The 26252-nt window shown below is 39.7% G+C and overlaps 5 protein-coding genes across 6 annotated transcripts; 2 read left to right on the top strand and 3 right to left on the bottom strand.

Annotated features, from left to right (window-relative positions):
* Nucleotides 1–62: 62 nt before the first annotated feature.
* LOC112185570 (corepressor interacting with RBPJ 1) lies at nt 63–2845 on the bottom strand. The gene is made up of 5 exons (XM_024323830.2): nt 2474–2845; nt 1758–1859; nt 1230–1371; nt 1084–1142; nt 63–468 (listed from the first exon to the last, which is right to left on the bottom strand). Exons 1-5 carry the CDS (start codon nt 2558–2560, stop codon nt 247–249), a joined length of 612 nt encoding a protein of 203 aa, XP_024179598.1. The 5' UTR covers nt 2561–2845; the 3' UTR covers nt 63–246.
* A 9144-nt stretch (nt 2846–11989) lies between these two features.
* LOC112186442 (formin-like protein 2) lies at nt 11990–16951 on the top strand. The gene is made up of 4 exons (XM_024324872.2): nt 11990–14015; nt 14154–14353; nt 14901–15145; nt 15820–16951. Exons 1-4 carry the CDS (start codon nt 12535–12537, stop codon nt 16636–16638), a joined length of 2745 nt encoding a protein of 914 aa, XP_024180640.1. The 5' UTR covers nt 11990–12534; the 3' UTR covers nt 16639–16951.
* A 115-nt stretch (nt 16952–17066) lies between these two features.
* Nucleotides 17067–19957, bottom strand: LOC112186443 (acyl-coenzyme A thioesterase 9, mitochondrial). Its single transcript, XM_024324873.2, has 5 exons — nt 19271–19957; nt 18957–19134; nt 18363–18832; nt 17627–17755; nt 17067–17377 (listed from the first exon to the last, which is right to left on the bottom strand). The coding sequence occupies exons 1-5, from the start codon at nt 19763–19765 to the stop codon at nt 17225–17227; spliced, it is 1425 nt and encodes a 474-aa protein (XP_024180641.1). The 5' UTR covers nt 19766–19957; the 3' UTR covers nt 17067–17224.
* A 172-nt stretch (nt 19958–20129) lies between these two features.
* Nucleotides 20130–21904, top strand: LOC112188066 (sm-like protein LSM36B). The gene is made up of 4 exons (XM_024327087.2): nt 20130–20244; nt 21045–21192; nt 21424–21537; nt 21627–21904. Exons 2-4 carry the CDS (start codon nt 21075–21077, stop codon nt 21671–21673), a joined length of 279 nt encoding a protein of 92 aa, XP_024182855.1. The 5' UTR covers nt 20130–20244; nt 21045–21074; the 3' UTR covers nt 21674–21904.
* Nucleotides 21905–22231: 327 nt separating this feature from the next.
* Nucleotides 22232–26193, bottom strand: LOC112188065 (BTB/POZ and TAZ domain-containing protein 3). Of its 2 annotated transcripts, XM_024327084.2 has the most exons (7): nt 26026–26193; nt 25671–25777; nt 24239–24630; nt 23967–24097; nt 23572–23878; nt 22810–23123; nt 22232–22488 (listed from the first exon to the last, which is right to left on the bottom strand). In XM_024327084.2, the coding sequence occupies exons 3-7, from the start codon at nt 24581–24583 to the stop codon at nt 22359–22361; spliced, it is 1227 nt and encodes a 408-aa protein (XP_024182852.1). In that variant the 5' UTR covers nt 24584–24630; nt 25671–25777; nt 26026–26193; the 3' UTR covers nt 22232–22358. The 2 variants fall into 2 exon arrangements, with proteins under 2 accessions (XP_024182852.1, XP_024182853.1); XM_024327085.2 differs by lacking the exon at nt 25671–25777.
* Nucleotides 26194–26252: the final 59 nt, after the last annotated feature.

Genomic DNA, 26252 nt, shown 5'->3' with positions numbered 1-26252 from the left:
TCTCACATAAGGCTTTTATAACAGGTTACATCAATGCTTGTTGTACAACTGAATATACTGAATGAGATGAATTTAATCATACTGTACCAAAGGAAGTAAATCTCATCAGCAATAAGGCCTCAATATATCATGTAGCGAAATAAAGGGGATTCTTACAGGCAAGATGACGAAAAAATAAGGGACAAATGAAACTCATACTAATCTCCTATTGTAGGAAGATACACAACAATAGGTCATATAATGCCGCTAGCTCTTGACACTTCCAAAGAATCGGGAAAGTGGAACAGGGCCATCAGCCTCGTCATCATCACTGCTAGAGTGCTTGGTTCTTGACCTGTGCTTCTTTTCCTTTTTTGTTCTCTTAGACCTGGACTTGGATCTTCTTGATTCTCTGTCATCTTCTTCACTACTGGAAGAATCTGACGATGAAGTCGAGGAGCTAGACTCTGAGGATCTCCTTCTTGAATGCTGCAAAGCAAAAGATTGAAATGAGACTTCAGATTTCAATTCTCTTGATAGAGATTTTCAAATTTAAAATAGAAACTACTATCTGGAATCGCATGTTAATTGTCTCCAAAATCATTTATAAACTCTACAGACTCAGAAAGAATGCAAGAAGCTAATAGGGAGTGCGAATAATATTAGCTTAGAAAATAACTACCAAATAATGAAATAATATACTACTCCAAAATTGATCAGCATGACAACCCAGTTCAAATGAACTAAACAACAAGCAATAGCTCATTTTCAGATGCCTACCAAAATTTACAAACTCAGGGAACTACAGATGTTTAAATGTCGCTCAAAGAAGGGAAAGACTGACGACAAATATGTCAAATATATCTTTCCAAACTATTAGCCATTATATGTAGGACGATAACTCATGTAATTTGCAAAATTTTGATAAAGGGTACAACTCCTTTCACATTATGCAAAGACCAGACCAGTAAAAGCAGAGCCAACTTCATATCAACCTTCCTCAATTCATGCTTTTCTCTTTATAGTGCAATGCAGTATTGAAACACACAGAATCCACCACCACAAACACCAGTGACACAACAGCAAATAGTAGGAAATAAGCACCTTTCTCTTTCTGCTGCTGCTGCTGCTGCTGCGTTTCTTTAAATCTTTATCCTTCTTATCTGCAAGGAAATATACTGATCTTCAGTAACGGGAACAATAGAAATAAAGGCATAGGCTGATATTTGTATTCCCACTTTGAAACCAACCTTTTTTGCGATCAGACTTGCTACTAGAGTGGTTTCTTCCATTGGCAAGCTTGCGAGCCCTTTCGGCATCCAGTTGAGCCCTGTATTCTCTCATCATTCTATCGGTATCTTTTTCCAGTTCCCCTTTTCTCAGTTCATCTTCCTAGTAGATTAATACACAACTTAGTATATATGATAATAATAATCATAATAAAGGAACACAATAGATTTTAGAGAAAATGCATAGGTTGTAGTTACTAAAGTCTAAAATAGAGACTCATTATTGCAATCAACTTAAAAAGAATGAACTGGATCCTAAGAAGACTTCATCTAGGTCATCCAAGTTATAAGGGCAGACATCTAGTCATTCTGGGTATCGATGAGATTTGTTTAACAGCTAAGTTATGTCATCTACAGTAGAAACTACTACTAGAAGAGGGGGAGTGGGTGTTTCCAAAACAGCTGACAAAACTTATTTCAACGAGTAAAATAATCCAAAAGATATGAAAGAAGCAAATGATAGAGAAGAGTCCAATGCAGAAAAGTTACCTTTTGCTTCTTTTTATACTCCTCCCAGGTAATTGTATGAGAAGTTTTAAGGCTAGCCAAACGAGCAGCATGCCACTCTGGTGAATGAAATGAACCATCCACCTGCGACAGTCCTCATCAGTAAAAGTATAGAAAAACAAAGCATCGAGAAAACAATAATATTGTAGGATTATCATAGCAATTTCAATTACAGAAACATCACGACGTCATCATCATAATCTATATCCATAGTAAATTTAATTTGAAATTTCAAACTAATGTCAGCAACTGAGAGCAAATCATAATCACTGAAAGTTTGAAAGCAAGCCAATATGAATGAGCTAGAGACACACTCCACGTCCACAAGAGTTAAGGACGCAGCCATATCAAGGAGCTTAAGCTAACCTCATCATCAAGAAGCTAAAATGTAAACAGCATTCGTAAATGACGTTCCAAATACCTAAACCATAGATGAAACTATATCTAAAAAAGAAGCCAATTAGCAGAGTCAACTATGTAAATGGTAAAGAAAGCATCAAAATTTACAAGACTAAACATAAGGAACTCAGTTGGAATCCTAGAGAATCAGATATTATAAACAAAAATTCAGTAAACAGCAGACAATTACAAAGTAGTGATTAAAAACCAAGATTCAATCTTTAATATGGAATTGGTAAATGGGAAGGAAATAGAAAAAAGGAGGGTTGGTGGTGGTGGTGGTATGAAAGGGTACAAACCATGCCGTCTTCGACCTCATCGGGGCCAGCGGAGCTGGATCCCAGCCTGGCTCTCTGCATAGCTTTGTAAGCTTGATTCTTGCCCATTTTGGTAATCAATGGAAATCGAACACACACAAACAAACCCAAACCCAGCTAGAAGAAGAAGAAGAAGAAGATAAGGGGACTAAAGTATTCAGGGTCCGAAACCCAAGGCCATGAAGATGTGAAGGGGAGAATTTGAAGAAGAAGAAAGAAGAGGTTTTTGGGAAGGGGAAGAGGATTGGGGATTATTCAGAATCCGAATCCGATACAAGTTGAGAGGTTCAGGCAGACCCAGCAGAATGACAAACAACGTTAGAGATGTAAATGAGAACCCCGTACACACACACAACCGAGTTTAAGATTGTTTTGTACAAGGCGTTGTCGGACTGGACCCTTCATGTCATTCAATTCTTGATATCCAGCCCTTCTAATTTTGAGCTTATTCATGTGGTCTGGGCCTTCCTGAAGTTGTGCTTGGGCCTATAGGGTTTTAACATGGAGCTCGGGTAATTATCATGCAATTCCAGTGAACGAATTGTTGATCGAGCTTAATATGAACACACGTAATAGTGAATCTTAGTTAGGAAACTTCAACTTCTATACGCTTGGTTTCATTTTCAACATTATAATGTTATTTGATTATTGTGCGTTAAGAGGCTAGGGTAATAAAAATGCTACTACGGTTACTCACCCGAAGAGGTAATGCTAACTCTATATTGCCATTGTCTGGGGTGTGTTTCATTTTTTCTAGCTAAGGTAACGCTCTTCTTTATCGGGATCAACTTTATACTTCCGTAACTAATTAGTGAGAGGTAATCAAAATTTATTAAAGATTTAGATATGTAAATTATATTGGTGAGTATGTACCCCACTGGAAGGCTAGTTTGCCGAGTTATATTACAGCTATAAGATTCATACTTAAAGCAAGTCCACCCGTTGGTTACCTACTATTCACTGCTTTTTATGTGTATTTTCACTCTCTGGATCACGGACATAGCATAGTGTATTTCGTGTCCTGGGTCACCCTGGTGACCTGCAAGCTGACCTGGTGACCCAGGTCTCATTGGAAACTGTGCTCCTGGTTCAGAGAGTGAAAATAAATACTAAAAAGCAGTGAATAGTATGTGACATAATGATCCAACGAGTGAACTTACTCTTATGAGTGTTTGCATCGATCAAGCTCAAGAATAAACCAACATTTATGAGCTATATTATATTTCGCTTAAACTAGTGAAGAACAAACGTAGATATAAAATAACAAATGCATGTTCGAGAATATCAATCGGCACTGTGTTTTTTCTCGTTGGATTCATGCCCCTCCATGGTCACATAGGACAACAGTTTGAGTAGACAACTCTGGAGTTTATTCTCTGCGCACAATACCAATATTATTTTATGACCAGATGCTTGCTCTTTCCAGCTCCTTATCCTTCTCGATCGATGATCAACGATCGGTAAAATTGGCTTTCATCAACATTATCAAAACATGGTTATGATTCCTTGAGGTTTTACATGCATGTTTACGAGGTTCTCCTCAGGATGAAGATTTTTTTTAATTTTTTTATTTTCTACTTTTTACCAGAGTAGGTTTAGGGTTTATGGAAAGAAGATTACGAGTAGGATTACTAAGAAAAAGTTTAATTACTTTATTAGCTGCATGGTGGTCTCACTTCTCCTTTGTGCGAGTGGCAGACTGGAGGCGACGATTCAGAGGGCACGAGCCTCTAAGTCCGACGCGTTTCGGGTTCTCGGGTTGGGGGTAGTGCGTGAACCACGGGTTCGCACTATTCCAGGCACCACCCTCCTTATCCTCTGTAACTTGTACGTACGGCCTACTACTTTTGGCGGGTAATTCTACGCCGACGCTCTAACGGCGTCGTTATGTGGGGTTGATCAAGAAGTGAGCAGCTGAGCACTGTCCCGTTTTAACGTGAAGGTGAATCCGTGAATGTTGATAGCATGGGAAACGACTTGTAGCAAATTCAAAATGCTGGTGCGGGTCCCTTTCAATCATGGTTTTAAAAGTGTACGTTGCAGACAAAAATTGGGGCATATTTTTTTGTTAAGTGGACTTTAATTTCACGATCTGCCTTTCAGATCATGTTGTTTAAGTATCACCCATGTTCAATTTCATCATCATACACATGCAAAAACACAAATCTTTTTAGATTATCACAAATTCTGATGGGCATTAACATTATTTCTGGGCATCTCTATATTCCACTACAGAACCCAACTCACTACAAGGCCCCCATTCTTAGAGATCATTTTATTGATTTTATCACACTATTATTGAAAAACAAACTTGACGTCTTGTAAAGTACGAGTCAATAACAAGTACTGATTAAACTCCCAACTACTTTGTGTTCATGTTGTTTTCAATTGTAGTGGCAAGAAGCCATGTTTGTAGTAGTGATAAATGGTAGCTTGTAAAGCCGGCCATCTGACGGTCCTAACAAGTAGTCCAAACCAAATTCCCAAGGCGAGGCTACCAATTTCCTATAGCTTTTAATTCCTTTTAGCGAAAATTCTTTTATATAAGGCGGTACAAGTCTATATACACAAATTATGCAATTTCAGCAGTCCATATGTAGGGTCCGTTATTTATTACTCAAAACTGTCAAATCTCAACGGTGCGTGTGTCTTCAAGCCGTGTACTGAATGTTAGTTGGAGAAACTAGAAGCTTCGTCAGTTTCAATACGTCTCTAATGCCAGCTGTCTCCAGCTGTAGTATCTGTTAATTAGTTGATTAGTTACTAATTAATTGGTCATGCTAATTAGTTAGTTAGAAAGGATGAATAGGTCGTGACTAGTATAAATAGTAGATCTCTTGCTCTTTTTCTGTAACAAAAAAACATCTATAACAGAAAGATCGGTGTGCTCTTCTCTCTCGTTTTCCTCTCTCTCTCTTGCAACCTTCAAACCCTAGCTCTTCTCTGAGGCCATGGCTATCATGGTATCAGAGCCTTCATAGATTCGGGATCTGTAATTCATGCTTCCGCATCCTTATTGTTGTGTGAGTGATTATCTTTTGTGATTTCAGATTTCGTTTCGTTTCTGCTACGATTTGAAGCCTTGATCGTCTACGAAGCTTGAATCAAGTGTCGCTCTTCTTCAACTTTCAATTCAAAGCTATTCTAGTGCTCGCTGATCTTGTAAAGGTGAATCGTACTTGTCTCTGTACTTCTGTGAAGTGATTTGTGTTTTCTAGCTATATTCTTGAGCAAAATGAGCAAAATCATGTATAAAACCTTGAGCACTATGTCTTGTTGAGCAAAATCTGAGCACTGTGTCTTGTTGAGCAAAATCTGAGCTAACATTCTAGAAAATTGAAGAGATGTTTTGTGTATAGAGCACAATTTGAGTAAATTGTTTTGATGATAAGTAATATGAGTGGACATGTCTGAGCAAATAGGGCAAAATTGAGTAAACGTTGATTCAAATTGAAGGATCTACGGTTTAAGGCTGCTAATCTCTATTAAGTTGTGGAATTTGGCGACGTTCTTGCAATTACTGTTCTCTATAGAAAATTATTGTTGGATATTTGCAGAAGGTTACTAATGGCACCTCGAATTGGTACTACACCTGCACTTACTCACTCTGATGTACACTCACTACTGAGTGTGATTACTATGCGACTGGGAGAAAGAAACTTCATCAAATGGAGCTTTCAGTTCGAGTCTACTCTAACTGGAAATGGTCTTTTCGGATATTATGCTGGCACTGAGATGGCTCCACCTCATTATGCCCTTACTACAGAAGGCCAGGTTACTAATGAAGAAACTGATGCATATAAAGCCTGGAAACAAACTGATATGGCTCTACTGAGTTTGCTTATGGCAACACTGGATGAAGACATTGTGGATGTGATTATTGGCTGCAAAACATCTCGGCAAGCTTGGCTTGCACTTCAAGAACGGTTTTCTGCTGTGTCCAGAGTGAGTGTCATGCAGCTCAAATCTGAGTTACACACACTTAGAAAATGAGGAGAATCTGTTGAGAAGTACTTACAGCGCGTGAAGAATGCTCGTGATCAACTCCTGTCTGTTGGAGTTGCTATTCCAGATGAGGACATTATCATTGTTATCCTAAATGGACTGCCAGATGAATATTCCACAGTTAGAACTGTGATTGAGGGACGAGAGACACCTATTACTCTTCGAGACCTGAGATCGCAATTGCTTTCTGCAGAAAGGCGCATTGAAGGAAGTTTTTCCCTCCATTCCAACATGAGTGTTATGGTGGCTCGAGGTGATGGATACAGGAATGGGGAAAGAGATGGTGATACAAGAGGATGGGGTCACAAGGGTGATGGTAAAGGGAAGGATGGAAAACAAACTAGTGGCAGTACTGAGTGTCCAGTGTGTGGGAAGAGAGGACACACTGTGGACACATGCTTTCGTGTTCACAAGTGTCAAATCTGTGGGAAACATGGTCATCTTACCAGCACTTGCTATCAGAATCCTGAGTACAAGAGTCAACAAGTTACACTGCCTCAAAATAGGCCATCAAGCAATGGACCTGCACCTGAGTGCTAAATTTGCTCTAAGAAGGGTCATACTGCTACAAACTGTTTCTATAGATCAGATGTTCCTGCTGGACATCCTTCATTGTCTATTCCTACTTGTCAGATTTGTGGATTAAAGGGCCATGTTGCTTTGAATTGTACTCACAGAACCAACTTTGCCTATCAAGGCTCTGAGCCACCTGCCTCTCTTGCTGCATTGGTTGCACAAAATAATGGTGATCACAATGGTATATTTCAGCCATCTCATGGTGGATACTTGGTGTCCAATGGAGCTACTACATCAACCTTCCCTGGTGGTTTTCATCCAAGCATTGGAGCTTCATCTTCTGGTACTGCTGGCACCCCAAATAATACTGAAGTATGGGTTGGTGATTCTGGGGCTACTCACCACATGACCTCTGACCTGAGGAACTTGACCATTGCTCAACCTTATGCCTCAGACAACAAGATCACTATTGGCAATGGAGCAGGTTTGACTGTAGCACATACTGGGTCTAGCTACATTAAGCCTGCTAATCATGTTTTGAAACTAAATCAAGTTCTACATGTTCCTAGTCTAGCCATGAACCTGCTATCCTTTACAAAATTATGCAGAGATAATAATTGCTTTATAACTCTTGATGAGAATGATATTGCTCTATAGGACAAAGTAACAAAAGCTGTTCTGTATCAAGGAAAGAGTAGTGAAGAGGGACTGTTTCTCTTCAAGACACCACAAATTTCATCAATAAGTTCCCTGTCTCACACTGCCTTTGTTGGATCTTTAGCATCTTTTCCTATTTGGCACCAGCGTTTAGGTCATCCGTCTCAACCTGTGATGACCAAGATGCTCTCTAGCTCTCAAATAAAGCTCTCTAATTCTCCTCCTAGTCATATTTGTTCCTTTTGTTTAGAAGGTAAGATGCATAGACTGCCTTTTAATGATTTAGTGTCTCACTCTTCTGTGCCCTTCCATGAGGTGCATTCTGATGTGTGGGGACCTGCCCCAAGCTTGTCCATAGAAGGATATAGATACTATGTTACATTCATTGATGACTGTACAAAGTTTGTGTGGATTTTCCCACTTATCAATAAATCAGATGTTCTTGCCAAATTTGTGCATTTCTGTGCTTTTGTACAAACTCAGTTTGGTTTGACAATTAAGACATTTCAGACAGATGGTGGAGGGGAGTTTAATAGCAAAGCTTTTCATAATTTTATGCTTTCAAAAGGTATCTTACATCAAATTACCTGTCCTTATACTCCTCAGCAAAATGGAGTTGCTGAGAGGAAAAATAGACATATTGTGGAAACAGCTATTTCCTTGATGTCAACTGCAGGTCTTCCTAAACAGTTTTGGTTCCATAGTACTGCTCATTCCTGTTATCTAATCAACAGAATGCCCTGTAAGTCACTGCATATGTCTTCTCCTTATGAGCTTCTATTTCATAAGCCTCCTGATGTAACACAGCTTAGAGTGTTTGGATCTTCTTGTTATCCATATCTTAGACCTTATACTCATGACAAATTAGATCCTCGAACTACTCAGTGTGTATTCTTGGGTTATGCTTTAGGGTACAAAGGAGTTTTTTGTTACAGTATCTCTCTCAACAAGTTGTGGATCTCTAGGCATGTTGTTCATGATGAAACCACATTTCCATTTTTGTCTTTCTCTCAGTCTGCATCTGCTAAGGCTGATCCTGTTACATTCTTCCCCACTTTTTCTACTTCTTCCCCACCTCAAGTGCAGCCCTCTACCATAATTGTTGTGCCACTCCGTGAGAACCTCACTGAGTTGCAGGGGGACATAAGTACAGATGGTGGTGTTGGTGTTGCTGATATCTCCACTACTTCTGATTCTGATAGTGCATCTGAAGATATTCAAGACCCTGAAGATATTCAAGACCCTCATTCTGAAGATATTCAAGACCCTGAAGATATTCAAGACCCTCATTCTCAGGGAGAAGATGATGTTGAACATGATGCACCACAAGTAACTGAGTCTCAAGCTCAGGAAACAGAAGCTGCAGGAGTTAATGGTCTCAATGAAAATGAGTTAAATGCATTACAGTATGGAGGAAGCATTGATGCAGGTGACAACTTACCTCAGGAACTTAATTTCATTGTGGACCAAAACTATAATGATCATTCTATGTTGACTAGAGCCAAGAATGGAATTGTGAAACAGAAAACTTTTGAAGATTTTTATTGTTTCTCTGCTATTACACAACAAGAGCTTTATGCTGAGTATCCATTCTTCAGTGGTTTTACTGCTATTACTGATATCAGTGAAGTGATTGAACCAAAATCATTCAAAGCTGCTACAGGAAAGACAGAATGGGATAATGCAATGCTAGAAGAAATTGAAGCATTAGAGAAACAAGGTACTTGGTCCCTTGTTCCCTGTCCAAAGAACAGAAATATAGTGGGAAGTAAGTGGATATACAAAATCAGGAAAAATCCAGATGGCTCTATTTCAAGATATAAAGCAAGATTGGTAGCTCAAGGTTTTAGTCAAGCCAAAGGTCTGGACTATGATGAGACCTTTAGTCCTGTGGTGAGACACAGTACTGTGAGAGTTATTTTGGCTCTTGCTGCCATGAACAATTGGGAGCTGAGACAGTTAGATGTTAAAAATGCATTTTTACATGGAGATCTAAAGGAGGAGGTTTACATGGCTCAACCACAAGGTTTTGTTGACTCGGTGCATCCTGATTATGTGTGCTTGTTAAGAAAATCCCTCTATGGCTTGAAGCAAGCTCCACGAGCATGGAATGAGAAGTTTACTAATTTCTTGCCAAGCCTGGGGTTTACTTTCTCTCATTCTGATCCAAGCCTCTTTGTTAGACACACTGCTGCAGGAATGGTAGCTTTGTTACTGTATGTAGATGATATTGTGATCACAGGCTCTGACTCTGCAGGTATTCATGAGGTTATCTCTGAACTAAGTATGGTGTTTGACATGAAGGATCTCGGGGATTTAACATACTTTCTTGGATTAGAGGTGACCAGAGTTCAACAAGGTATATTTCTGAGTCAAACCAAATATGCTAAGGATTTACTTGCTAAGACAGGAATGGATACAATTAAATCCTGTAGCTCTCCATGTCTTCCACATTATCAAATGACAAAAGATCAAGGTACACCTCTCAAAGATCCCACAATGTACAGAAGCATTGTAGGTACCCTGCAATACTTAACATTCACACGACCAGATATAGCTTATGCAGTCAATACTGTTTGCCAGTTCATGACAAACCCTACAGATATTCATTATGCTGCTGTCAAAAGAATTTTGAGGTACTTGCAAGGGTCTTTACATAAAGGGTTGTTTTATAGTTCTAATGGTGCTTTGAATAATGCTGTGTGTGTGAAGGCATTTTGTGATGCTGATTGGGCTGGAGAAGTCATACAGAAACGTTCTACTACTGGGTTTGTTGTATATCTTGGCTTGTGTCCTGTATCCTGGCAATCCAAGAAGCAAGGTACGGTGTCACGCAGCTCTACTGAAGCTGAATACAGGAGCTTAGCCAACACTGCTGCTGAGAGTAGTTGGATTAGACACTTGTTGTGTGACTTGAAAGTTAAGATTCCTCATCCTCCGTTGCTTAAATGTGACAATCTGTCAGCTTTGGCTTTGGCATCAAACCCTGTGTTTCATTCCAAGATCAAGCATTTGGATAATGCCTTTCACTTTGTTCGTGAACGTGTACAGCGTAATGATCTCTGCCTTGAATATGTGTCCACCACAGAACAAACTGCAGATATTTTAACAAAAGGGCTGCCTTCACCAATATTTCGAACACATTGTACCAATCTCAGACTAGTAAACCTAGCTGAGCTTGAGGAGGGGTGTTAGTTGGAGAAACTAGAAGCTTCGTCAGTTTCAATACGTCTCTAATGCCAGTTGTCTCCAGCTGTAGTATCTGTTAATTAGTTGATTAGTTACTAATTAATTGGTCATGCTAATTAGTTAGTTAGAAAGGATGAATAGGTCGTGACTAGTATAAATAGTAGATCTCTTGCTCTTTTTTTGTAACAAAAAAAACATCTATAACAGAAAGATCGGTGTGCTCTTCTCTCTCGTTTTCCTCTCTCTCTCTTGCAACCTTCAAACCCTAGCTCTTCTCTGAGGCCATGGCTATCACTGAAAACTCTCCATCTCTTTTAACCAAAAATAAGAAAAACATATTTCAAATGACAGTGGGGTTATTGAATTGAAGATTACATAAGTAACATGCTAAAGGTGTAAAAAGTGAATATAAGGAAGAATTCAAATGTGATGGGTCATGTTTTTATACGACAATTGATAGTTTTTTTCTTCATAAAGTTCAAATATAATTAATAGATTATTTAAAGCCTGATTGATTAAGGTATGATCAAAAGAGAGAGATAGAAATGTTGCTTATCATCATTACTTCATTAGCTTTCCAATTGTTTATGTAAGAAAAGGACTTTAGGTTTGGTTAAACATGAAGAAAAGGACTCTTTTTTTTTTTCTGGTAAAGATAATTCAAAGTTTTAAACTTTTTTACCAGGTATTGCAGATTTGCAGGTAACCAATTAATGGTAATGCGCGTGAGATTCAAATATTCAAAGACCTCGTCTTCTTTGTTCTCAGACGTCACTGCCACTACAAGACACCACCCCAGGTGAAGTGATAGGTGCGTGGGTCCTTTTCTGAAAAACAAGCCCAAAAACCAAAGTGACAGACAGTAAAGACTAAAGAGGTAGGAGATTGCATAGGAGAACGAGTAAAGCCTTAAAATTCAACTTCATTTTCCACTGGGTGTGAAAACTGGAAAGTGAAAAGTTATCCCTTTGGGGGTGATCGGTTTCACAGTTTTAACTTGCACAATCACACAATGTGTAAACAGCTAAGAATCCACAGCAGTGACCAGAGTGTAGTGATAATTGTAAGAATCTTTCACACAGTGACACAGGCAGAGGAAAAAGCAAGTCCAAATCCCAATAATATGAGCAAAGCAATGTTTTCCCTGTCAGACAATTTTAACCTCTTCTCTACTCCCCCAGATCTTCTTCAAGATCCCCTCTTCACCTTTCACAGGCTCATAATCATCAGCATCATATTTACCCTTCTACCTTTTTCAGCTCAGTTTTTCTCTTTCCTCTCCACAGGTGGTGAGAAAATGAGTGTGTGATGGCCTTTGTGAAGTCTTGAAGTCTGAACTACCATTCTCTATGCTCCTACTGTTCCCTTTCTCCCTCACTAAACTTCACTTCACACCCACCACCATGTAGATTGTAGACCCTCTCCATCTCCATCTCTCCAGATAGAGAAACCCAGAACATTCTTTCCTCAGCCTCGCACTTATTGAGCTGCTCTGCAATCTCTTCCACCATCCATCGCTAACTGCATTTTCAGCTCCAAGAACCAATCACCAGCAATAATGAACATCATATTCTCTCTCTAACCATATCACTAGTCTCCAAAGTTTCAAACTTTTACTTCTTTTCAGAGAGAGAAACAGAGTTAAAACTAAAAAGACACTTCCTTTTCCAGCTCCAATGGCAGCTCTCAGTACTCTCACTCTGATCATCTTCCTCCTCCGCTTCACCACCGCCACTTGTCACCGCCACCTCCTCCACCAGCCCTTCTTCCCAGTTGAATCAAACCCTCCAACCCAACCACCATCTCCCTCTCCTCACTCCTCTCAAATTCCCAAAATGCCCTTCTCCTCCGGCTCATCCTCCTCCTCGACGCCACCTGATAATAACAAACCCTTCTTTCCCTCCATCAAACCCACACCGCCTCCTCCCTCCCCAACAGCCCTCACCTCCTTCCCCGCCAACATTTCCTCCATCCTTTTCCCCCAACCCTCTTCCTCCTCCCCCCACCGCCACGTCATCGCCATCGCCGTCTCGGTCTCCGTCACCGCTGCACTCATCATCGCCTTCGCCGCTGCTTTTTTACTCCACCGCCGGCGCCGGAAGCTCGACCCGACCTCGGCCGACGACAAGGCCTCCAGAACCGACAGCCTCCGCCTGTTCCCGCCCAACACCGTCACCTCCGACGGAGTGCACAAGCAGCGTACCACGCCCAACAGAACCACCGAGAACTTCCTCTACCTCGGCACATTATCCAACGCTCAGGGAAACGACGAACAAAGCGTCGCCACCACGAGCAATGCCAGCTCCAAGTTCGGGGTTTCAAGCCGATCTGGCTCGCCGTATCAGAAGCTAGGCTCGCCGGAGCTGACGCCGCTTCCTCCACTTCCCAAGGACAATTTCATACGACGGAGCTACAAGCACGAACTGGGTTCCGACGATGATGAAGGGGAAGACGAGTTCTTTTCTCCGAGAGGGTCTTCTGCGAGTCCGAAAAACGTCGCCGGAGCAAGCTCAGATAGAGTGCTCAAGGCTGTAGAAGGCGACAACTTTGGAAGCAGGAGCTTCAATTCAAGAACTGCATCATACCCATGTTCAAAATCTGCTTCTCCGGTAAGTTCTGTGTCCAACACTGTCTCACCACAGTTGAACTTTAGTCCCACAAGCTTGAAATCGAACTCGCCGGACTCTGTGATCAATTTCATGGCACCGTCTCGGCCTGCTCCGATTCCGGTGGCAGTGTCCCGGTCATTGTCTTCGTCGTCTACTTTATCAGAGAGAGTTTCAGGGAATGTGCAGAGTTCCCCTGACTTTTTGACGCAGATGAAGCAGTCTCTAGTGAGAAACAATAGTGCTCCTAAGCGGTTTGTTCCAATAAGACTGCCTCCGCCGCCTCCTCCACCGCCACCACCCAGGTATTGGGAAGCTTCAGCGACTCCGGTGGCGAATGCAGGTCCACCTGTTCTTGTCACGCCTTCCGGGGCTCGTGTGGTTGAGAATACGGGACCAGTTTTGGCTGGTGAACCATCACAGAAGAATGACATTGAGGAAAAAAGTGAGGAAACTCCTAGGCCAAAGTTGAAGCCTTTACATTGGGACAAAGTTAGGGCCAGCTCAGACCGCGCTATGGTGTGGGATCAGTTAAAATCGAGCTCCTTTCAGTAAGTCAATAACCACACTTCTTTCCTTTTGATATGGGATAGAATGATAGATGTTTCATTGATCTTGGCATCTTGCTTTTTAATCAATAAAGTGCTTATTTTTGCTTTTGAGTTTATAGAGCTTGTTTTGATCTGCAGGCTGAATGAGGAAATGATCGAGACACTTTTTGTGGTAAACAATTCAAATTTGACACCAAAAGAAAATGCTCGGCGACAGATTCTGCCCTCTTTGAATCAGGAGAACCGTGTGCTGGATCCAAAGAAGTCTCAGAATATTGCAATTTTGTTGAGGGCGCTCAATGTTACCATTGATGAAGTCTGTGAGGCCCTCTTGGAAGGTAACTAACCTAAACACTAAATAATATATTGGATGGGTACAAGTTTCTGCAAGTGTGTGGTGTTTTGCAAATATATTTTAAGGCATGCCTCACTCAATCCAGTTGTTCCTCTTGGAAGGTAACTAAACCTAAACACTAAATAATATACTAGATGGGTACAAGTTTCTGCAAGTGTGTGGTGTTTTGCAAATATATTTTAAGGCATGCCTCACTCAATCCAGTTGTTCCTCTTGGAAGGTAACTAAACCTAAACACTAAATAATATACTAGATGGGTACAAGTTTCTGCAAGTGTGTGGTGTTTTGCAAATATATTTTAAGGCATGCCTCACTCAATCCAGTTGTTCCTCAGTTTGTCCTTTTTTAGTTTCTTAATTTGGAATTAGCAATGCTGCATGTGGCAATGTAGGATGAAGTTTGAAAACTGCTCTTGATGCATTACATGCACCCAAGCAGTTTTTAAGTTGTAGTATAAACTGAAATTTCGAAGCATCAAATATGCTTTATAACTCTCTAGAATCCTTCATAATTGCTAAACTTGCAAGCAGGTAATTCAGATTCTCTCGGAACGGAACTTCTTGAAAGTTTATTAAAGATGGCTCCAACCAAAGAGGAAGAATGGAAGCTAAAAGAGTTCAAAGATGAATCACCATTTAAGCTTGGCCCAGCTGAGAAATTTCTGAAGGCAGTGCTTGATGTACCTTATGCATTTAAGAGGGTGGATGCAATGCTGTACATTGCCAATTTTGATTCAGAAGTAGACTATCTTAAAAGGTCTTTTGAGACATTGGAGGTAAATAACCACATGCTCCCCCAGTTCTTCATTGTGCTTTATGTTGTGGCGTTCAAAACAAAAACAACTTGGCCTATCACCCAAGCACTTGCTCTGTCCCAGTTTTCAAATTTCTTCTTGGATATAGCTATAATGAGTTCTCTGTTACACAAGTGGTGGTGAGGCTATGATGAGCTCATTCTCATTAAACAAGTCAAAAGTTGAATAGTGAAAAAAGGGGACTATGTTTTACTTTTCTTCTTTAGTTTGAATTTGCATGTAAAGTTGCTGCATATTGACATTTTCTTTAGCGTATGATGTGTTTGATCCCGTGACCCCAGGCTTATCCTTAATTGCTTTTCAACCTCCCCTTAATCAAGACAAAAATCAGATATGGTGCAATTTGAGATAAATTTCAGAGGTATATTTGAATAGTATACATCCTTGCATAGATTTTTCTGGCCAGTGTAATGATTTTGTTCTTTTAATTATAATCCATGTTCCCCTGCTGTGTCTTTTTGTCATCTCAACTAATCTAAATTTCCGACTATCCAAAGAACAGTAAAGTACATGATTCAAGTATCTCTTAATTGCAGTTGGTATTCTTCACATTATCACATATGCTTTTTAACTCTACTTGATTTGATTTGCATAAACTTTACCAGCCACTGCCAACATAACTCCCTCTCTTTCAGGCAGCTTGTGAAGAATTGAAGAACAGCAGAATGTTCTTTAAGCTTCTTGAAGCGGTGCTCAAAACTGGGAACCGCATGAATGTCGGCACCAACCGTGGCGATGCTCATGCCTTCAAGCTCGACACACTCCTGAAGCTGGTAGATGTGAAGGGCACTGATGGAAAAACTACTCTGTTGCATTTTGTAGTACAGGAGATCATCAGAGCTGAAGGTTCTCGTCTTTCGGGCATGAATCAGGATGAAATGGCTGAGAGCAGTCAACAATCTTCTTTCCGGGATGATGTGGAGTTTAGGAAGCGTGGCCTGCAAGTTGTTTCAGGATTGAGTGGAGAGCTCATCAATGTAAAGAAAGCTGCTGGTATGGATTCGGATGTACTGAGCAACGAAGTAGCAAAGATTGCTGGGGGAATTACAAAGATTGAAGAAGTTGTAAAATTAATTGAAGGAAGTGCATTGAAGGAGAGTAGCCAGAAGTTCTTCGACTCCATGAATGGGTTCTTGAAGAAGGCAAGTGAAGAGATTGTGATGATTCAAGCTCGAGAGAAACTTGCATTCTGTATGGTGAAGGAAATAACAGAATATTTCCATGGGAACTCGGCTAAAGAAGAAGCTCATCCTTTCCGGATTTTCACGGTGGTGAGAGACTTCCTTTCAATTCTAGATCAGGCATGCAAGGTAGTTGGCAAAGTTAATGAAAGAACTATAGTTGGGTCTGCCCGTCAATTTCCAATTGTCATGAATCCAACCGTTCCACCAGTTTTTCCTGGAGCAAGTACAAAGCAGCATTATGGTTCCTCGGATGATGAAACCTTGCCTTGATCTTAGATTTCAGTGCTTGGTTGCATGGATGTTCATGGATGTTAATCTGCATGGGGTTTGCTGAAAGCTGATAAGGTGATTATCTTTTTTGGTTCGGCACCTTTCTTGTACTTATATATACAAACACAAGATTTTGGAACCGTTAGTCTTGTGTAATATATAGAGAGGGGATTAGATCAGAAAATAAAACTGTAGTGGTGGCACAGTTAATTTGATCTGGTGTACATCTGGTAGTCTTATGTAAGCTTGTTGTCAGTAACTGAAATTTTCCCCCTTTCTTTCCCCGTTTACTAGTATAGACATGATTGTTCAATATCTAATGTATGGAGGAGTAACTCAAGCCCTTATTCTGGTGACCATTTATTCACAATGGCTGACTGCCATTAACCGAACCCAGAAGTACAAATTGCTAAATACGAATATCATTATTCGAGGGAAATCAAGGAAAAGAAATGGAGCTTTTATTCTTTTAATACGAACACAAAGAGTGCATGACAAAATCTGTCCCGGCCAAGTTTACTTCAGAATGACATCACTTGACACTAGAGCTGTCTGATTTCCGCTAATGCTTGCTTTCCCTGCATATTCATGATGCAGCAATATGGGAGTTCTCTGCATCGATACGTTCAATCACACGCAGTGCTTCCTCTTCTGTAGCGGGAACAACATTGCGAATCCGGACACCATCTTTCACGGCCTCGGGATGTACAGAAAATGTGAAGTAGAATTTGTTAGACACCTGTTGAATAGCAGAACATGAACCAAAGTCAATATTAGATCTAGATATTCCTACCCCAAGCCAAGCAGGAATAATAGAAATCCCATTTTTATTTTCACAGGGATTTTTTCTTCAAACCCATCCTATATATACAATTCCTTTAGACTTATTTGGGGTGGGGGTTGCTTTGTTAGTGGATTCAGTGAAGCTAGTTCTGTTTTACAGGGCTTTTGCAAAAGCTAACTTCAGCATGTCAACCCATGTGCTCACCTCACTGGACCTGAGCTCAGGCTGTGTAACATGAGCAACAACTTCCACATTTATCAGAGGTTCAGAAGGGTTCTCAAGTTCTGTATATAGAACACAAGACTTCAGACGGAGGAAATTACCTACATCCACCTGCATCAGCAAACATAAATATTACAATTCCACAATCATATATGACCGACATCTGATGAAAACTTTGTACTCTGCCTGCTATGAGTTTGAGAAATCTGCTTTTAAAGTTTGTCTATCATTGATACTAGTGGCTCCATAGTATTAATTTCTGTTTGACGGAAGATTAAATGGTTTGCCAAACCATGATCACATAGAAAGAAGACTAATAAGAGTGCAAAGCAACTTTTGAAGCAACGTGTCTCAATAGTTAGCAAAGAGAGTTCGATTGTTATATTAAACTGCTGGTTTAAACAACCATACTGAATCCGATTAGCAAAAACATACTAGAATCCTAAAATAAAATTTCCAAACAATTATATTGAGATAACATTCAGAATAACCTTTAAGATAATCTGGGAACTTAGTATTTCATCTTCTTAGCACTTGTGCTTGCTCATAGTGCAATGCAACAAATAAGATATGATAAGTTCAATCTAAACTAATATGTGCATATTCTTTATCACTCTTTTATGATACTGATGCAACAGAGCAAGTCTCAAAACACACAAAATTCACTGTTCATAGTAGCCAAGTCAAGTTGGATAGAAGATTCTTATAGGTAACTTACAGGTCTAACGAAATCAACATGATCAACTTCTAGAAAGTGTGGTGCTGCACCAGCAAAAGCATAAGTTGTTGAGAATGCCAGTTCAAACGCTCTCCGCATTAAAAATCCTCCAAAGATTCGACCATGGATATTCCTTTGCTGTGGCTGGCATATAAAAGAGTTCTGGAGGCAAGTATCCCTGATAAGAATGCTATCTCGGTCTGCCAGCGCTGGCATGTCACAGAAGACTCGACCTTCAGCTAACAAGGCATTGAGTCTGTTTTTGTCCTTATCCTCGATATCTATTTTATGTTCTCCTCTCTTTTTTTTCCTCATTTCATTCCTTTTATCCGCTGCTTCCCATAGCAACTTTTCTTTTTCAGTCTCAGGTGTGATTTGGTTAACAGGAGCTGATTTTCCAGTCTTAGAATCACGGGCCACAAATGTGAAGTTTGCTATAAGAGCAACGGACTCTGATGAAGATGGAGTCCCTGCAAGTCATGTTCCATAGTCAGAACAAAAAAACAAAAACAAAAAGCTACTCATGATCTTGAGACAAGACAAAGAAAACCAGAGTGATCTAGTATCAAGAAACCAGATTGAGAATGCAAGTACCATCCGTGGATTGCGTGACATGGAGTTGAATCTCCATGGATGACCTGCCAACCCATGCGACAGCGCCAACTAAACTCAAATCTATGTCATCACGAATAGGTTTCTTGAGAACCATCTTGTCAACCGAAGCAGTCACCAAGAGTAGAGGCCTTGTTGTGCCATCTTCATTGCAGCAGTGCTGTGTGTAACAACTAGAATATCATTTCTAATAGTTGGTGCTTGATTCTCATCTCTAACCTTTGACCATAAACACGTACATAGGTGTACCGTGTTGTAGTAATTGCAACAACAAAAAATTAATTAATTATGAATACCTTGTATGCAATGGTTCCAGCAAGAGCATCGAGATCCTCAAGCAACTTGCCAATCCTAACCCCATTCCAGGGATTCCTGTATTGCTCCCTGAGTACAAAATCAGTGGAAAACTTGTAAAGAATACTAGTCCGGCTCTGCGCGGGAGTCCTGGTGACAAACTCACTCTGGGGAGTAGTAGGTCTATCAAAAATGTTGGACCTTGCTTCCCAAAGAGCACTTGTGACGGGTGAGTGGTACGTTCCAGGCCATAAGCTGATGGGTTTTCGGATTGAAGAGCCTGCATCGATACTCTCCACGGCTGGGATTGGGATTGGTTCGTCGTCTGAATTTTTTGCAGTTGAGAATGGCCTGTATGAACATAGAGGCTTTGGTGAATTGGGTAGTGTGCGGGTTTGTGTTGGGTTTGCATTTAGAGTGAGAGTCAAGTATGAGGCAATTGCTTGCAAGGATGAACAAGATTTGGAATTGCGATTTCTGAGGAGTGGTATCATCATGGTTCCAACTTACTTGACGATTAACATAAACCCAAACACAGTTGGCCTCACCCTTTTGAATGCTACAACCTTACTCTCTCGTCCGCTATTTTCCACATTGATTTGATTGATCGCTCTCACAAGAAAATGAGAAATCGTCCAGATTTCCGGTGGAGGTCCAGTCGCACGTGCCGTTTGACAGAAACGGAAGGCGAAGAAAGAATAGGCCGAACTTATGGCTATTTTTATTTTTTAATGATTAGATTTTATGTTGGGCTGGTCTAGTCTATTTTAGTCCATAATGCACTTGAGGCCCAGTCTGTTGGGGTGGGCTCACAGACAACCCGACCCGGAGAAAGAAGTCTTCTTTCCCCAGATTATTATTATTATATAATAAAGTAAACCCTTGAGCTTGTTGAGGGAGCACCAGTGAGGGCTTGTTGAATTGAACTCTCTGCCTCTCGCGCTCTCAACTCTCAAGAAGCAGAAGAACCCTAAAGGTACACGATCTCGAAACCATTTGTGTTGCCTTAGTTAATTTGCTTATACCAATTCCTTGTTGTTCTTTTCATCTTTCAGAATCTAGGATTTTAACTCGCATTTTAGGGTTCTTCAATTTGAGCTATCGTATGAATAGGGCTAATTTTCGAAGATACATAGTTTCCAGGAAAATGTGAAATAGACATATAACTCATTAAGAGCTTGAATGTGTCAATTATTTCTGTGAACAATTTTACCTTTCTGCAATCATGATTTACCAGAATTTAAGCTGGCTGGGTGCACTTAACAATAACAGTCTCAATAGTAAATTGGGTTGCCAAGGAGGAGCTGGATGAGTGTTATATGTTTATAAAACTCGTTTGCAGTATGTTAAATGACATCTTAATCACTCTGGTACGTCTCAGGACTTTGTAGTATCGCCCGGATATAAGATGCTTTCTGATGGGGTTGCGTTAAGTTAGCTTTGGCTTATAGTCGTAGAGCTAGGACAGTGGGGATAGGCATCGGTTTAGTAATGTGTTTTTCTCTATTGGTGTTCTAAATAATGTGTCAGTCTCATTTGTTAAGTTCTAATTATCTGATGCCAACAAGCTCGGATTCTTTGCTTAGATGGGTTTTGCTTCATTGTCAGTTCCATTTAAACTGTGGTTTTTGTGTTGCCGGGATGGATTCTTTTATGAGCATTTCAAACATATGAAATCTGCTTTAGTTTATGTTTTTTGGTCAGCATATTCTATTGTTTTAATTCTCTTTTTCCATATCGCGTGACTTTCGTTAACAATTGACATCATTCCTTTAGGTGAAAGGCAGTCAAGAGTAAATAGTGAAAATGAGCGGAGCAGGAGCAGAGAGAGGATCTGGAACCACAAAAACTCCTGCAGATTTTCTTAAATCAATTCGGGGGCGACCGGTTGTTGTTAAACTGAATTCTGGTGTTGACTATCGAGGTTTGTATCTCTAATCAATATTTGACTGTCTATGTTTACTATTCAACAATTTTTAGTATTTGATACAGATACAACTTCCTTCTAAACGTTTCCATGCAAATATGCAGTAGGTTGTGTTTCTCCTATAAGAAATAGAAATGACAAAATAATGGCAGTACTCAGAAACTTTTGCGCAGCTCTGATGCCACAAGCATGGATTGCCCATTTTGATGTCTTAAGCTTCTTGTGCAGGTATTCTGGCTTGTCTTGATGGGTATATGAATATAGCCATGGAGCAAACAGAGGAATATGTCAATGGACAGCTGAAAAATAAGTATGGTGATGCTTTTATTCGTGGAAATAATGGTAAGGGTGCAAGAATTGTCTTGTTATTTGCTTCTAGTGTTGTTATCTTGGTGAGAGATGACTGAAACTCATTTTTTGCATTCATGCAGTTCTCTACATCAGCACAACAAAGATGACAATAGCAGATGGGGCATAGTATTGTGATTTTATGAAGCCAGGAAGATGTGACAATAGCAGTTCTCTATTATCATGCTTTTTGCAATTATGTTAGTATGTAAGCTTAGGTGGGATTCAAATGATTATGTACCTAGAACTTCTCTACTCGATACCTTGTTCAATTCTTCATTATGTGTTGTGGAATCGATGAAAGAAAATATTTGATGACTGATGCTTAATTGTGTTACATTCAATTCGTATTCTCACAGGATGATGCTGACCATGTATCTATGGATCTTCTTCAGGGAAAAAAAAAGAAAAAAAAGAAGAAGCTTTTTTAAGTTATAGGCACCATTTGGTTTTGTGGAAATCTTGGACATACGACTTTACACAGAACAGGGAGCGGTAGAGTATGTGCCCTGCTAATCTCAATTGTCGGAGTAAAATCCCATGAATGATGTTAGATGTTAGATGGATTCCTGTGTGTGCTAGTATTTTGCGCGGATCGATTGTTGCTCTGGCTATCTATCACAAAATTAAAATTATCACAATCCAATTGAAATCCCAGGGCTTGCAAGAACTGAAATCTTCCGTGGCGTATACTCCAACAGGAATTGAATTAGAGTTTTATGATGAAAGAGCCAAACTCAATAGCCTTGGATTCTTATTACATTTATTTTACCAAAGTAAGATTCATTGTACATTTTGCTTTGTTATACAGAAGCTCATAATAAGCTTGACCGCCGACCAGAGATTGGCCATAGAGCATCCTTTGATGCTATCACTTTACTCACCAACAGCTTCCATTTAGCCTCATCTTTCTTGGTCTGCTGCTGCATTTTCTCCTTGAAATGCCTGAAACCACAATTGCAAGTTATTATTCCAAGCTTCTAACCATCAAACAAATTTACACTCATCAACAGAAATGGCAGAAAGATGCAATTCTGGCATTGACAGTATTTGTCACAGGTCATAACTTGGTGTGGATGATGGCACCATACAAGTATTTCAGCACAAAACTATTTCATATAGCAGCATATCGCACCTGAGCTACCAGCAGAACAGTGAAGTCCCAGAAGGATTGGGTTCAACTCATGTGGTGTATCATCCACATCCAATCACATTTGTTACCAAATTCAACTACTTAATATGACCTGATCAAATTATCATTCTTACCTACACAAAGGAACCTTGCATGAATCAGGCTGATTGCAAATACGAGAGTGCAGTTCAAGAAGCTGCCACATGCGTTTGCAGTGAACACAGCCACCAGGTACCCGGGTTTTACAGCTGGAGAAATGACGAACTAATGTTTCAAGCCCCTTGCAAGCAGGAAAACCACAAGCAACCTGGCCTCCTTTAAACACTTTGTCACGCGGCCCTATTGTCCTACATCCATCCTTGCATATGTGAAGGAGGGCCTCCATCGCCTCATACAGTTGCAAGTACACTTTTTTCTCTTCCTTTTTCTTCAACCTCTCTTCTTTCCCCTGGCACAGAAAGTTTAATCTAAGAACCCAAAGTTAAAGGATTGAACTAATAAGTACTGATTAATTGATATTGCATGTGCACTCAATTGAATTACAGAACTACGACTATGTTGATAATGCAGGAGGAAAAGGGAAAAACTGAAGAAAGAATTACTCCTACATAAAATGATTCAACAGATATTCAGTGCAAGCATTTCACTGAAACTTCTACAGTTTAGTTCTCAAATTCAATAGATAGATAATGCAGGTATGCAACCCACTAAAGCTTTCCAGTCTTGAATCGTTAGTGTATCCTATAACAGCCCACCCTCCCAGACACAAGAATGAGGATGTATAATCATACTAAAACTGGACAAAAGGATTGGAGGATTTCTATTCTCCCCAGTCCCCCCCTACAATTACAGTTATAAACTAGAATATTTGAAAAGGAGAGGAGAAACCAGCTTACAGAATCTGCTTCAACAACAAACTCTAGCAGCTCTTGTTCAAGTGCAGGATTAACTTGTTTCATCACTTTCCAGCCTTCAGTTGAAGATATGGCCTTAAAATCCTTCACAACCATACGTACACAGATTAAAGAGAGCCGTGGTGCATCACAGTTCCTTGCCAATTGAAGCACATCGACCACATTTTCTTTGGTAAGCCATCCCTGCTCAAGAAGGTATATACAAACTCTCTTCAGTGATGGAACTGAGTAGGAGTGTGACAAAACCAACAAATGAAGTACATATTTCTTCATCTCTTCTTTTTCATAGCTGCATAGAATGGGAAATATGTTGTAATAAATTTAGCAAAATTAAGAACTAAAGGACGAACTGATCAAACAACGTAACTAAAATTTACCACGATGAGTAAAGAAAGCGAATGAATGTGTAGACAGCTTTGTAAGGTACCCCAGGAATCTTAACGTATCTCATACTGTTTTGCACTTTTGATTGCCGTAGGAAATTGCCTAGCACTGGTGACGCAAGAGTCTGCACATATCATAAGACACCCCACCAAAAAGAAATTAATATCTTTTAGCCTCATTATCCATGTCCCACAAATCTATAACCAAACCAATGACATTAGGATTTGCAAGTAATGAACTTATGGATTCTATTCAGTTTACTCACCAGAACACTCAGATGAGCTGGAATGTATGATCTGCCCTCGGTGATAATATACACATCAGCGCCACATCCTTCTTTGAAAAGTTTATCCCATGTATCTATTGTTTCCTTTGGAACATAGCAACTCTCTGAAAGGCTTTTGATAGATTTGTTTCCTGCATGGGTGTTACCAGGAACTGGAGGTGGTTTTGGGATACTATGGTTATAGGATACAGAACAGGTCGGGTCTTCCAGCACAGGTAAAATATCGGCCGGATTCTGTTCCTCCATATGTATATTGAAAGATCCACAAAATGAATCGCCAGTCGAGGTTGGCCAGGGTGAGTCAAGAGCTGGTGAAGCCATCATCTACTATGGTTTATCTAAACTAACTACAAAAAGTATGAACAGAAAATCTGCACAAAAAACAACATGATTTAAAAAAAAAAAAAAACCTTTAATAATAGAAATGAGATTATAAATGCACTAGTTGTATTATGATGAAGCAGAGCATTTGAATTAGTAGATATTCTGACAAATGGATCTTTTATAAGGATGTCCCCAGTGGCATCTTATCGTTGGCTTATAACAGCAAAATCCACTCGAGAAGGAATGCCAACAACTTTCAATGGAAGAAACAAAGAGATTTCATCACTTGACTTGACTTCAGTACATGAAATTGGAAAAGAATCAATATCTGTAGCCTTTTTGACTTGTAGGCCAATCAAAAAGTTAACTGGGAATTAGAGGAAACCCAACTTTGAGGTTAAACTTCTCCTGCACCCATCTCAAACTGACGGCACAGGAAATCCATAAAGCCCCCAAAATCAGATTTCTTGCAAAAAATTATCACCAACAAGGTAAAAGTAAATTTACATGTTCACATAAACCTATGCATTTAAAAGCTCTTAACTTGAATCAGGGTCGTACTGGTTGTGTTCAGATTACAGAACACGTATATGAAGTGATGGATTGTATTCATACTGATGTAGAACGTATAACAACCAAGTATATTAATACAATTCGACGATAATCAGAGCAATAATTACTAAAAAATAAAAACTCCTGGGAATATATCGAAGTCTGTAAATATAATTTATTATTCCAAATTGAAGGAAGAAATCTAAACTTGGCCATGCAACTGTGATTAGATTATTTCACCAAGACCTCTGTACCCCACGTGTGACGTGCACCAAGAAAGCCGAATTCATTGTTCATTTTCCACATTCCACAGTCCCACTCAAAACATTTATTTTATAACTACCTTTTATATTTATTTTGTAAAATAAAAATCCTATTTCATATCCTTAATATAATTTACAAATATAAAGGATTAATAAAACCGGAATATTTCTGTATAAACCAGCTTCGGCAGCTCGATCATTAGATATTTTAGTATAGTCAGCCCAATGAAATACTAGCCGTGTTTGGTTATCGAGAAAATTGAAGAAAATACCTTTGAGATAAATAAGCAAAAAGTTTGAGATTTGCGCCGATCTTGTTCACCAGAAGACCACAGTGGTTTCACTTATGTTAGATATATACACTCAATGCCAGAGAAGGCTGAAACTCGAACAAATTTAAACATTTCCATTAAATTTTTTGTCTTGAAACGAAATAGGAACAAATTAAGACAAGAGAAATATTCATTATGTGCTGCGATCGATTATATATGTTGAATGCAAAATTAATTATGAGATATATTGAGTTGGTTGGTTGGTTGGTTTAAAATGCAGAGCAGTCGATTAAAATTGAAAAGGATGTGGTGTGGGAGAGATATATAATTATATAGTGAAATTAATTAGAATCACCTGAATTGAAGATGAGATGATGATCATGAGAGGAGAGGAGAGGAGTCGAATTGTTGGATGGGTGCGTCGAGAGTCGAGAGCTGAGAGCTGAGAGCTGAGAAATGGAGATGATGGAGAGCGACGTGTGCCTAAAATACGAGGGAAATGGGCCAAATGGCTACTCACCATAACACCACCATATATATTATATACGCCTCTCTCTCTCTCTCTCTTCCCTTTCTACTCAC

Source organism: Rosa chinensis, chromosome 2, assembly GCF_002994745.2.
Source record: "Rosa chinensis cultivar Old Blush chromosome 2, RchiOBHm-V2, whole genome shotgun sequence".
NCBI lineage: Eukaryota > Viridiplantae > Streptophyta > Magnoliopsida > Rosales > Rosaceae > Rosa > Rosa chinensis.
This window is presented reverse-complemented; position numbering and strand designations above follow the sequence as displayed.

Excerpts from the sequence above, each read along its gene's own strand:
- LOC112185570 (XM_024323830.2), bottom strand. The coding sequence starts at position 2,560 with ATGGGCAAGAATCAAGCTTACAAAGCTATGCAGAGAGCCAGGCTGGGA. Across the intron at positions 1,143-1,229 it reads CAAGTCTGATCGCAAAAAAG|ATAAGAAGGATAAAGATTTA; the intron begins GTTGGTTTCAAA and ends ATTTCCTTGCAG. Across the intron at positions 469-1,083 it reads GCAGCAGCAGAAAGAGAAAG|CATTCAAGAAGGAGATCCTC; the intron begins GTGCTTATTTCC and ends TTTGCTTTGCAG.
- LOC112186442 (XM_024324872.2), top strand. The coding sequence starts at position 12,535 with ATGGCAGCTCTCAGTACTCTCACTCTGATCATCTTCCTCCTCCGCTTC. Across the intron at positions 14,016-14,153 it reads TTAAAATCGAGCTCCTTTCA|GCTGAATGAGGAAATGATCG; the intron begins GTAAGTCAATAA and ends TTTGATCTGCAG. Across the intron at positions 15,146-15,819 it reads GGTCTTTTGAGACATTGGAG|GCAGCTTGTGAAGAATTGAA; the intron begins GTAAATAACCAC and ends CCTCTCTTTCAG.
- LOC112186443 (XM_024324873.2), bottom strand. The coding sequence starts at position 19,765 with ATGATGATACCACTCCTCAGAAATCGCAATTCCAAATCTTGTTCATCC. Across the intron at positions 19,135-19,270 it reads CTGGAACCATTGCATACAAG|CACTGCTGCAATGAAGATGG; the intron begins GTATTCATAATT and ends TGTTACACACAG. Across the intron at positions 17,756-18,362 it reads ATGTTGATTTCGTTAGACCT|GTGGATGTAGGTAATTTCCT; the intron begins GTAAGTTACCTA and ends TTGCTGATGCAG.
- LOC112188066 (XM_024327087.2), top strand. The coding sequence starts at position 21,075 with ATGAGCGGAGCAGGAGCAGAGAGAGGATCTGGAACCACAAAAACTCCT. Across the intron at positions 21,193-21,423 it reads TTCTGGTGTTGACTATCGAG|GTATTCTGGCTTGTCTTGAT; the intron begins GTTTGTATCTCT and ends CTTCTTGTGCAG. Across the intron at positions 21,538-21,626 it reads TTTTATTCGTGGAAATAATG|TTCTCTACATCAGCACAACA; the intron begins GTAAGGGTGCAA and ends GCATTCATGCAG.
- LOC112188065 (XM_024327084.2), bottom strand. The coding sequence starts at position 24,583 with ATGATGGCTTCACCAGCTCTTGACTCACCCTGGCCAACCTCGACTGGC. Across the intron at positions 24,098-24,238 it reads CAGCTCATCTGAGTGTTCTG|ACTCTTGCGTCACCAGTGCT; the intron begins GTGAGTAAACTG and ends TGATATGTGCAG. Across the intron at positions 23,879-23,966 it reads CGCTTTCTTTACTCATCGTG|CTATGAAAAAGAAGAGATGA; the intron begins GTAAATTTTAGT and ends CATTCTATGCAG.